General features: G+C 43.5%; 1 protein-coding gene across 1 annotated transcript in view; it reads left to right on the top strand.

Annotated features, from left to right (window-relative positions):
• Window positions 1-12,965, top strand: part of CCDC57 (coiled-coil domain containing 57) — a 3,049,962-nt gene that overhangs the window by 309,144 nt on the left and 2,727,853 nt on the right. Inside the window, exon 3 of the mRNA XM_044069731.1 lies at window positions 5,662-5,770. Within this exon, the coding sequence (XP_043925666.1) occupies window positions 5,662-5,770 (109 nt within the window). The remainder of the gene's footprint in view (window positions 1-5,661; window positions 5,771-12,965) is intronic.

Raw genomic sequence — 12,965 nt, 5'->3', positions numbered from 1 at the left:
ATCCATGTAAGCAAGGGCAAACCCTCCTGCTAAGATATGATCTACCAGCCTCTGGGAAGTTGCTGGGGCATTCTTCATCCCAAAGGGCATCTTTGTGAACTCATACAAGCCAAAAGGAGTCACAAAGGCTGACTTCTCTCTAGCACTGGGAGTCAAGGGCACCTGCCAGTAACCCTTGGTAAGATCAGTGGTTGTAAGATACTTAGCCCCACCCAGCTGCTCTAGGGCCTCATCTGTCCTAGGCATGGGGTAAGCATCCGGCTCTGTGTGACTATTTAATTTCCTGTAATCCACACAGAACCTGTTGCTGCCATCCTTCTTTGGCACCAACCCCACTGTCGAGGCCCAGGGACTGTTGGACTCTTGAATCACCCTTAGTTCCAACATCTCCTGTACCTCCTCCTTCAGAGTCTGTTTGACTCTCTCAGGCACCCTATAAGGGGCCTGCCTGATAGGCCTTTGGGGTCCTGTATCCACCTGGTGCTGCACCAGGTGGGTGCTCCCTGGTTTCCCGGTGAACATGCCCCCAAACTCCTGCAACACTGCTCGGATTTCTCGAACCTGGCTAGGAGATAGCTGCTGGGACACTGCTACCCCTTCCACTGAGGTGTCGGCCCAAGCCTCACTGAGGAGATCAGTCACAAGATCTCTCTCAGACTCTACCTGCAATCCACTGCATATGTTCAGCACAAGGGCCTCTCTATCATGGTAAGGTTTCATCATATTAACATGGTACAATTTGTGCCCCTACCATCTGCCTAGCACTTCCACCATGTAGTTAACATCACATACCTTTCTTACCACCTTGTAGGGTCCCTCCCAAGCTGCTTGCAACTTGTTGTGTCTGACAGGAATGAGAACCATCACTGGTTTACTATTGAAATGTTGAACGGCACTACATCGACTGTACTATAGTTGAACACGGAAGTTCGAAAATAGTAATGTCGACGACAAAAAAACAATCTAGGACTGTGTTTTAACATGAGTTGTGTTTTAACATGGGTTGAGGTAGGGGAGATGTTTGTAGTTCTGAATAATACTGAACACCTACCTCGACCCATGTTAAAACCATTCCTAGATTGTTTTTTTGACATCGACATTACTATTTTCGAACTTCCGTGTTCGACTATAGTACAGTTGACGTAGTGCCTTTCGACATTTTAATAGTAAACCCCATCACCTTCTGCCCTACAGCATACTCTCTAGCTCAAGCATTCCTGTCATACCACACCTTTTTCTGTTGCTGGGCTTCTGCCAGGTTCTCCTGGGCCAGGCCCATGAGTTCCCTGAGCCTTGTCCTGAGGCTCAGGACATATGCTGCAACAGACTCCTTGTGAGACTCACACTCACCTTCCCACTCATCTCGAATTAAATCTGGAGGTCCCCTCATCCTATGCCCATATAGCAAGTCAAAGGGTGAAAAACCTGCGGATTCCTGGGGAACCTCTCTGTAAGCATACAACAGATGGGGCAAATATTTGTCCCAATCCCTCTTAAACTGATCTGCAAATGCCTGTAGCATGGACTTGATTGTAGAATTTAACCTCTCAACAAGGCCATTAGTCTGGGGATGGTGGGGGGTGGTCTTCATGTGCTTCATCCCACAGGACTTCCACAGACAAGCCAGCAGGTCTGACATAAAATTGGCACCTCTATCAGACAGTGTTTCCTTTGGGAAACCTACCCTGCTGAAAATCTCTAGCAAAGCATTTGCCACCTTCTCGGCCTCAAAGGAGGACAAAGCCACTGCCTCCGGGTATCGTGTAGCATAATCTACAATCTCTAGGATATACTTTTTCCCTGTGGAACTTGGGGTACTCAGAGGACCCACAATATCCATAGCTACCCTCTGAAATGGCTCCTCAATCACAGGCAAAGGCATCAAAGGAGCTCTCACCTTGTCTACCTTTTGGCACTGCTCACAGGTCCTGCAGTACCCTGTTACATCTCTGGAAATTCCAGGCCAATAGAAGTTTTGCATAATATGCCTCTTTGTACGTTTTATGCCCATATGACCAGCAAAGGGAATATCATGGGCTATGGCTAGAAGCACCAGACTAGGCACTAGCAACTGCTGTACTCTCTCATCTTCTAGCCCTCCCTCAGGGATCCACTCTCTGTATAGTAACCCTTTGTTGCAGTATACAGATTCCCCCTTCCCTTGAGTATCAGGTGCCTCCCTCGCTACCTGCCTCAGGCCTTGCAATGTAGGGTCTGAGAGCTGAGCCTGTCTCAAGTCTCTCCTTGTAACCCTTCCCACAACTGTAGTAAGTTGCTTGTTAAAAACTAGTAAAGTTTGCTGCTGCAACTACTAGACTCACCTCACACACTACACTAAAAGTTTCAAAAGTTTAACTGCAAATGCAGTATTGGCATTCATTTTCATTTATAATATATTCTCCATCAATAATATTAATTTGCTGCTGGCTTTGCCCTCATACACCATCTGCTCCCCTTCCACGGGACGTCTGGCATCAGCTGACAGCAGTGCCTCACTCTCAGCCTGGGTACTACTACTCACCTCTACCTTTGCAATTACCCTGTCTGAGGGAACATCAGTACCCACAAGCAGCTGTGGTTCACATTCAGTCTCACTGCTACAGCGTAGCTCACTCCCTGAAGTAACCACCTCAGCAGTCCTGGCTGCAAGTATGCTGTCTGTCTGGGTCTCCCCCAGGCTACCAGACCCACACGATTGTCTCCTAGCCTCATTGCATTTAACTGCGTAAGTGCTTGGTACTGCCTCATCCAAATCCTTCCCTCTCAGGACATCTGCAGGATGGTAGTTTCATACCTCTCTTGTCTCAAGACAACCCACTATTGGCATTTTTGTCTTTACCACTTACTGGCTTTTTCACCTTTGGTTCCCCACCTTACCTCTGTGGACACCCGTATGCCACATGGCTCCACTGGTTGCATTCAAAACGTTTAACCCTAGCTCCTGGACATATCCCTGGACTAGTGGCTTCCCCTGCTACTGGCGGATTCTGGTGGGGCAGTCTCTGCTGCCCACCATGGGTTCCTTTAGTCCTATGAGCAGTACTGGGGGTCCCTTTCCTGTGCAGGTCTGCCCTGCTTGCTAGGTATAGGTCTCCCTTCTTCCCCAACTCCTCTGAAGAAGCACACTGTCCATCAGCTAACCAGATCATCATGTCCTCAGGCAAAGTGCTAAGGGCTTGTTCCCTTACCAGAAAGTCTGCCAGCCCTTCAAAAGTGGTGACATCCACTCACCCAGCTATGAAAATAAGTGCTCAGTTCAACAACATATTCACATATTTTCATCTGCCTTGCGTCTATGCTCATGAAACTTTTTCCTATACATTTCAGGTGCTAGCTTAAAACATTCTAACAAATGTATTTTTACAGCAGTATAATCAAAACAGTCAGTGTCATGCATTTTTGCTAAAGAAGTTACAGCTTTACCATGGAGTAAGGGGATCAGGAACTGTACCCAGAGCCTTTGGTCAGCTTCATACTGTTTATATACCCGCTCAAACATATGAATGAAGCTATCAGAATTATTCCCCTCTTTAAACTGTGGAATAAATTTACTGACCTTTCGTGCTTCTGGGGTCTGGTTACTCCCTTTCCCATTACCTCCATGACCCTGGCGAAGAGTCAGCATTTCCCTCTCATGCTTTCTCTGCCTTTCCTGTTCTTCAGCTTCTAGGCTCCTCATTCTCTTGGCTGCTTCTAGTTTCATACACCTGGTCTGCAACTCAAGTCTCTCCAGCTCCAGCTAGATTTTTAAGTCCACTGCAGAAAAGTTGAGCTGTCCATTCTCCGAGGACATTGTATCTCCACTATCAGTCTGATTATCCTCCAGGCTGCTGTTTTCTGATGCAGCTGTAACCAAGGCTGCAATCAGGTCTGCCTTAGTCAGCTTTCCATGCACCAGCCCCCTAGCCTGGCACATCTGTGCCAGCTGACTCCTTGTCAGCTTTCCATACTCTTCTGCTGACATACTGCCTGCTCACCTTGACTAATACTAAGCTAACAAAAGAAATAAACAATTGTGATCTGAACTTTTGGTATACACTGCGTGGCTGTTTTAGAGTACAAAACACTTCTAGAGATCACTGTACATAAGCTACAGGAATTTGCTCTACCCTACACCACTACAAGCCAATTAGTATGTGAAGTAGATCCCACCACTGCCAAACACTTGTGATGACCGTGCCCTGGCCCAGCAATCAAGGAGCCTCAATCCTCACCACTAACACCAGGGAGGTAGTCTCATAGAAGTGGAAAGGATAACTAATACACACAGTAAAGTACAATTTCCCTTAAGTGCACACAGAGATCACAGTCAGTCTGGGGCTGGCTGCTCCCTTGCTCACCAGGTCCCCAGTAAGACTCCCCACTGGCACAGCTATAGGGTCCAGGTCTCAGCCTAACTGGGCAAGCTGGAACCTTCAGTACCCTCTCTGTCCAATCAGCGCTTCATGTCCTTGCCCAGGTAGCTGACACAACACACACACACACTTTGAGATAAGTATTTATACAACTTCACAGACACTCCTGGGACAGGCTGACATAGATTCTCCAGCTGTGCCCCTTTACCCAGGCTATACGGTAGTAATTACTGCCACCACCCAGTTAATACTATCAGCTACTAAAAGGCCCTTAATAGGGTGCCCAATTATTACTGTGCAATATTAATATCCAATGGTAATGTGACTGTACAGTCTAAGGCTTATTGGAAGGGCTTAGACAGTAAATTCTGTAAATATATAATGTACTCTAAAACATACTTCATCTCTGCGCAAAGCAGCCACAGGTAGAAGGTTTTAAAAATATTTAATAATAAATAATTAAAACACAAGACAAAACTACTACACCACAGAGATATCTAAAAGTTCACAGATCACACAGAAACTTAAAATAATACAGTAGGGCAGGTCTGGTTCCAAAGAAAAATACCCAATGAATCTTTACTAGCTTTAACTATTCCTACAAGATATCACAGTGCCAAAAACTTACATGTGAGCATAAGCAGAGTGCTGATAAGTTAGATGTCCAGATCAAAATGCTTCTGGTCTCTTGTGAGAAATAGTATTTAAACATTACTAACAAACATGTCTCTCAGGCCCTCCTAAAATTACATCATTTTTGATACTTAGGTTTTCCCAGTATTCATATTGCATAATCTTAACACCTGGTCTGAGTTCTCAGGCCACAAACTGCATTATTTAGCAATCTAACACCTGCACAGAAACTTACAACAATAGAAGACATTTCATATATATACTAACAGAAACTAAAGCAATAAAGCACCTTCCACATCGAAATTCTAGTCATAAACTTTAGCCGTAAAACAGTGGGCATGAAATCTTTATCCAGCCGCTCTCGGGCCGAATCCTAACATGAAAGGATACAACATGCTTCACTGGGCCAGTAGAGTGGAATGTTGTCACATATTTTGCAGTTCCACATTTCACAGTGTTTTCTTACATTTAAAAACACAAGCCTGTATTTTACATTTATTTATACAGTTGATAGAATTATATATTAAATTCTATTTGACTAGGCTGGCAGCCTTCGCCCATCTCTCCCCAATCGTCAAAACTCCTATCTTTTTTCATTGATCTACTATTTTTAGTGTACATTTATCAAGTTATAGCCACTACATCACTTACTTGTTCTTAATTTTTTGATTAGTATGAAAGACATGGAGATTGAACAGCATCGTGCTGAATATGAAAAGTTAAAGCAAGAGCTAGAGAGACGGATTCTGGAAGTGGAAGGAGATTTGCCATTACAGAAACAGGTTAGTAGAATTTAATTAGTGTTATACAGTACATGGTGGGTTCACTAACTAGTATGTTGCTTTTCATTTGGGTTTCCTTGGGTATGAATTGTGCAGATTTAGAAAATGATGTTTATTGTGCCGATGTCTGTGCCTGTGAGTGTCTTCATATGTGAACCACAGTGAGATGGTGACTGGGCAGCTTGAAATTTTGGAATATGAACTCTGTGAAAGGTCAACTACTGTGTTTATCCCAGTAATCTAATGGTTCATGACCTGTTAATCACATTCGACTGGAGTTTGATTAGTAAGTTTGTGTTTATGTAAATCAGGTAAATGTCTCTACTGGTTTACAGTCTCAAAGGAGAGTAGAGATAAGGAAGAGCAATTTAAAGAAGCTGGGGAATGGTGAGCACTGTGGCAGTTATTCAGTGCAGAGACGAGTTAACAAGCAGAAAGCACCTGCTAATGATTGTATTGAAAATTACAACAGCCATTGTACCTCACTACTTAATTGTCCTAACTAAAACAGCCAGTGACAAGTACACTGATGTAATATCTTATAATTTCATCAACCAGGCAGGAAAAGCAACTCACTGTAATCTTAGCCCATAGTAACTGTAACCAGATGAATGAAACATCTCACTGTATTCATATTCTGATAATGACAGCTGGATAGGAGAAGCATATTGCTGTAAGTGTATCTAGTAATTACAACAGCAAGAAAGAATATGCAGTTCAGTGTAATCTTATAATTAAAACAATGAGATGGGAAAAAATCACCTCACTCTACATTTATCCATTAACTGGAGCAGGCACAGGATAGAAGCATTTGTATTAATTGTCCCATATTGTTTTGCAACTAACTGCCTCTGTGCTGTGAGTAGCAACTCACTGTGAGCTGAGCTGTTTTGTTCTCTTATTACTGTTATTGCATTACCACTGATTTTTTTCGTGTTTCACTGTTGCAGTCATTACATTTGGGTAATCTGCTGGCAGGTTGCCCTCAGTCAGCCTGAATATCAAAGTCTTGGGTCCTGCGTCGGTTGCTGTCTCTTCTTCTATGACGTCAGGTCGTCAGGGGTATAAAACAGGCAGCCAACACCATTTTCTTTAGTCTTTCTTGCCGCGCGGTGCCCGAAGCAGAAGCAGTTCGCGAGTGCCAATCGGCCGACTCCTGAAATTTTCTAATTCGAGTTTCAGAACCGTAGTCTTCAATTAAAGCTAAGTACCCCTTTGGGGAAACTTTTTCTTGCTCCATACCGATGTCAGTAAAAGTTAATAATTGCATTACTTGTGGGAAGCAAATGCCTCATAAGGATTTTCATTTGTACAGTATTCCTTACCTAGGCCCAGATCATAACGTGCCTTGCTGTCTGTTTTGTGCTAGATTTAACCAACTCACTATTAAGCATCGGTATATCTTTGCTTTAGAATATTTTGGAAACAGATTTAACTACCCTGAAATGTCGTCGGACAGCAATCTGACTACTGGAGTTCACAAAAAACACAAAGGAAAGGACAGAGACAGACCATCGAGGCCCAAAACCGATGACGATGCTTCTCCTAAGCCAGTCACCAGTTCGCCGGTACTCAGTGAGATGCTTTCGCAGCCCCTGATACCTGCTACTTTCAAGTTGCAGGCCTCTACCGAGACACATGTGGAGTCTGGCACGCCACGAGATTCTCAAAGTATTGTACCCACGGATGTCTCTCCCTCAAATGGGTCCGGAGCCGCAGAGCAGGCGCCGGCTTCTGAGGGTGTCTTCAGGCCTCAGCATTTCTATATAAAACCAACGCCAGCTTCAAAAACAAAGACAAAGGCAACTTCTAAGGCTAAAAAAAACCCGACACATGAGCCATGTGCTCAGGCCTCTATGTCCAAAAAGCAGATGATCAAAGTGGCTGAAGACCTAATTACTTTGATCAGGGGTTCCCAACCCCCCCCCCCCCCCCCGAAAAGAGGCCTAGGCAAAACACTGATTATGAATCTTCAGATCAGGTTTCTATTTCTTCTGATTCCTCTTCTGATCAGGAATTTTCTTTACCACCCTATGAGGATTCAGATGCAGAGGAATCCATCCCTTCTGCATCCCCTCCTGAAGATTATTCCTTTGAGAAACCTTGCATACTTTGAGGGAACATTTTCATTGGGAGAGTCAAGACTTCTCAGAATCAAAAAAGAGGCTTAGGGATTTCCTTCTTCTCCCTCAGCATAGGCCTTTAACCATACCTTGTGTATTAGACATTGTTGATGATGTGTTTTCGGAATCAAGCATGACTTCAGATTCCTTACCTCCGGCTCCTAGCAAGCCAGACAAATATTACAGGGTTCCTGACTCGCACAATTTTTTATTCAAAAACCCTGCTGCTGACCCTGAAACTATTTCACAGGGTCCCAAGGGTGTAAAGGCCTCAACAGCTAAGAATCCTACCCCCTCTGATAGAGATTCCAGGGTGCTGGATAGATGGGGAAAGGTTTATACATCTGCAACCTTGGCAATTAGGGCCGTAAACTGCCAGTTTCATATGCTTAAATATCAACAGCATGTTATGGGATTACTGAAACAGAAAATGATGTTGATTTCTGAATGTGTGGAAAATAAAGAATTGCAGGAATTGTTGCATGCAGCAGAACAAGTTGGAAAGCATACTTTGCAATGTGGTTTTGATTCCTTGGAGGCCTCCTGCAGAGCCGCAGTTACTGGATCTGTGATTAGAAGGCATACCTGGCTAAAGGAGCAAAATTTGCCTGATCATGTTAAAGCTAAATTGTTGGATGCACCTTTACAGCATGATATTCTGTTTGGTATTAAGGCAGAAGAGGTTTTAAAGAAAATGGAAGACAAAGCTAAGTCTATGCAAACTGTAAAAGATTTTTTTTTTGCAAGTGTAGCCACCAAGATTCAGTAGACACTGGTCTACAAAAAATTGGTCCTTTCCTGTGTCCGGCAGAGCTTCACGGGGCAAATCCAGGCGCTCAAAGGGCTCTAGATACCAATCACAGGATTCCTACAGGTCAGAGCAATGGTGTGCCTCTACCTCCAAATCTGGAGGAAATAAAGCTCAACCCTACAGTAAACAGTCTCACTGACTTCCCTCTGCCATCACCAAGCACTTATCTTTTGGCAGCCCCCTTAGGGGGAAAACTAGCCCTTCATGCTCAAAATTGGCAGTTAATAACCCAGGACAAGTGGGTACTAAACATAGTATCCCAGGGATACAGATTTCATTTCCATACACTGCCATTTCCAAACGGTTGGCCAGGTCTGCCACAAAATCAATGGGCAGAGGCACCAAAACAAGTTACGTCCCTCATGGATATGGGGGCTATTCAGCCAGTGCCAGAAAAGGAAAAAGGACAAGGGTTTTACTCCACACTCTTCTTGGTACCCAGAAAAGACAAGGCCTGGTGCCCAATACTGGATTTATCAATTTTGAACACATTCTTGGACATTCCAAAATGCAAAATGCTAACATTGCAGCAGCTTCTGCCCATGCTGGGCAAGAACGCTTGGCTAGTGACTCTAGACTTAAAAGAGGCATACCTGCATATCCTAATAAGGGAATCATGCAGAAGATGCCTCCCCTTCCAGCCTGGCTTTATGCATTACCAATTCTCTGCACTGCCCTTTGGCTTATCTACTATGCTATACTATATACTATGGTCTTTACAAAGTGCCTGGCGCCAGTAATTGCATTTTGCAGACAAAGAAGTATACAAATCTATCCTTACTTGGACGACTGTCTCATTCAAGCAGAAAACAAGGACATTCTTCTTCAACATCTGGCATTTGTGAAAAGGCTTCTGACATGCCTAGGGTACACAATAAACGAAAAGAAATCATAACTGGTACCCTCTCAAAAGATAATATTCCTGGGTGCAAGCTTGAATATAACTGCCCAGATAGCTTATCTTATGCCAGAAAAACAAAGGTAACTGACTATTTACTTCAAACAGATGGCAACAAAAACCCAGTTATCTGCAAGACAAATTCTTCAGGCTTTGGGGTTCATGGCAGCCTGCATTCTACTGATTCCATATGCAAGACTGCGTATGAGGAAACTACAGTGGTATCTTAAATGTTTATGGAGTCAACACTGTCACAGCCTGGAAACAATAATTCTTCTCATTCCCTGCCTACAACAGGAGTTTCTTTGGTGGGCAGAGACATGTCACCAGAACATGGGACAGTCTTTCACTCTACCCCCTGCCAACCAAACCCTAACTACAGACTCATCCGACTATGCTTGGGGGACCCACCTGGTGGGGAGATGCATTCAGGGCATATGGAGCCCAAAACAAATGCATCTGCATATCAACCAGGAAGAGATGTTAGCAGTTCAGAATGCCCTGACTGCCTTCAAGGACTTACTTCATCCAGGACAACTACTGATAAAGGCGGACAACACCACAGTCATGTGATACATAAACAAGCAGGGGGGAACACACTCCTACCCCTTTGCAGACGCAGACTAGCCATGGCATTGTGGGACACAGCCTTGACTTACCAAGTACATCTTCATGCTCAATTCCTGCCTGGGAAACAAAATACTCTGGCAGACGATTTAAGCAGAATCCTTATGGACCCTCACGAGTAGAAATTGGACCCACAGGTCTTCAGCATGATAACAAAGAAATGGGGGAGCCCAGACATAGATCTATTTGCCTCTCCGCAGAGTTATCAACTGGACAAATTCTGCACAAGAACTTATCACAGACAAGCATGGAAAGTGGATTCCCTATCCTTCAGTTGGAAAAACCTGTCAGTTTACGTCTTTTCTCATCTGCCTCTTCTTCCCAAGGTCCTACTAAAGATCAGACAAGAAAAAACAAAAATGATTCTAATTGCCCCGGACTGGCCTCGCCAGCACTGGTACCCAATCCTAAGGAATATGTCTCAAATCCCTCCTTGGTGCTTGTCTCAAATACCACATCTCCTGTCTCAGCAGCACAATCAGCACCAAACTTGAACCTGGCAGCATGGCTGATCATGTAGTTATTCAAACAACACCTCTCAGTAAATCTGTGATGGATGTCATTTTGGAAGCCAGAAGGCCTAGTACTAGAAAATCGTATGCTGATAAATGGAAGAGATTCTGTGCTTGGAACCAAGCACAAGGAACTGACACAGCAAAGCCAAATATTCCTCAGATTTTGCAATACTTGACTGAGATGCTTGACAAGGGCCTATCTTTTTCATCAATAAAAATCCATGCCTCTGCCATTTCGGTTCATTACAACACAGAGCCACCAATTTTTTCTTATCCTCTACTAAAACAGTATCTTAGAGGGGCCAAAAATTTAAGGCCTCCCAGAAGATCACCATTTCCTGCATGGGACCTCAATTTTGTGTTGGAAAAACTCACCCTGCCTCCACTTGAACCAGCTGCTATTGCAGATATAAAGTTTTTGTCCTGGAAAACAGCTTTACTTCTGGCAATTACTTCAGCAAGAAGGGTTTCAGAGCTGCAGGCCCTCATGGCTGTGGAGCCTTTTATTATATTTTACCCGGACAGAGTGTCCCTCAGAACCAATCCTTCCTTTATGCCTAAGGTGGCATCCATTGTGGCTCTTAAACAAACTATTCACCTGCCAACCTTTTACCCAAATCCGCAGAACAAGGGGGAGTGGATTTTGCATTCCTTGGACGTGCACAGACAACTAAGATTCTACCTAAACAGGACCAAATCTTTAAGAAAAACTGAGCAGCTACTGGTGGCATTTGCTGCATGATCAGAGGGAAAGGCTATTTCAAAGCAGACTATTTCAAAGTGGATAAGCCACTGCATTCGTTTCTGCTACTTGCATCATCTTGCATCATGGTAAACCGGTGCCCAAAGGCATTAGGTCACATTCCACCAGGGCTGCATCTACATCAGCAGCCTTTCTCAGAGGGGTACCAACCAAAGACATTCTAGAGGCTGCTACTTGGAGTTCTGTGCATACTTTTACAAAGCATTATCATTTGCCTCTCTTTTCTAAGTCCAGGGCAGGCTTTGCCACTGCAGTTTTGCAGAGCCTTATAGCCGCTCCTAATGCTATTTAGTTACAGCCTCCCATCCATAGCTTTGGGATTCTACCCAAATGTAATGACTGCAATAGTGAAACATGAAGAACATAGCACAGTTGTGTACACTTACCATAAATGTAGATGTTCGAGTGTATTCACTGTTGCAGTCCGGGTTACCCACCCGCCATCCCCCTTTATTCTGAAGATTATCTTTCCTATACTAGACTGTACAGCCGTTGTGGTGTATTTGCTTTTAGATGAAGGTAAAGTTTATGTTGTTACAATTGCATGTATATATAGTTTTTATATATATATATATATATATATATATATATATATATATATATATATATACATACACATATATATATATATATATTTGCTCCCCATTCGGGGGGCACCTGACATCTGGGGCAAGAAAAACTAAAGAAAATGGCGTCGGCTGCCTGTTTTATACCCCTGATGACCTGACGTCATGGAAGAAGAGACAGCAACCGACGCAGGACCCAAGACTTTGATATTCAGGCCAACTGAGGGCAACCTGCCAGCAGATTACCCAAATGTAATGATTGCAACAGTGAATACACTCGAACATCTATATTTATGGTAAGTGTACACAACTGTACTTTCTTCCAGATTTTTTGTAATACTTTGTCTCTAAGCTAATCTGTGTTTGTCCTTGCCCTGCTTGTCTCTCAAACTTTGTTTTGTAATTACTTCTCCCATGTAACACTTTTAGGTAGCTAGCTATTGCACGTGGGCAAGCTGCTAGTGGTATATCATTGCACTTAGACTTATAATTCATAGACGTACCTGCCTGATGTGGAAAACGGGTCTGCTTTTATCCTTTCTTTTGCCAGCCTTCTAGCACACTGTAGGAGCTGTTGTATGCTTGCAGACAATAAACTCAGTGAACTATTACTAGGCACAAGTAATTAAGTCCATGAGTGGTGTAAGTTTGTATTCATCTTTGAGGCTAACCTGTCTCCAAGCAAGATACTGCCACCCACATTTTTACACATATGTACCAAATAAACATATGCTGTAACTGTCAAAAGTCATTGCTTAAGTCTTCTAGAACTAAGAAGATTAGGTTTCAACAAAAAAAATACAACTTTGCCATCCTCACTTGTATTACAGACATCAGGCTATAGAATGTTAACAGTCCACTAACTCAAATTCCTTGCGTATAAGTAGAATAC

This window comes from Protopterus annectens, chromosome 4.part0, assembly GCF_019279795.1.
Source record: "Protopterus annectens isolate FY-2018-M chromosome 4.part0, PAN1.0, whole genome shotgun sequence".
In the NCBI taxonomy this organism is placed as follows: domain Eukaryota; kingdom Metazoa; phylum Chordata; order Ceratodontiformes; family Protopteridae; genus Protopterus; species Protopterus annectens.
Note: the sequence above shows the minus strand (reverse complement) of the source record. Positions and strands in the feature narration are given on the sequence as shown.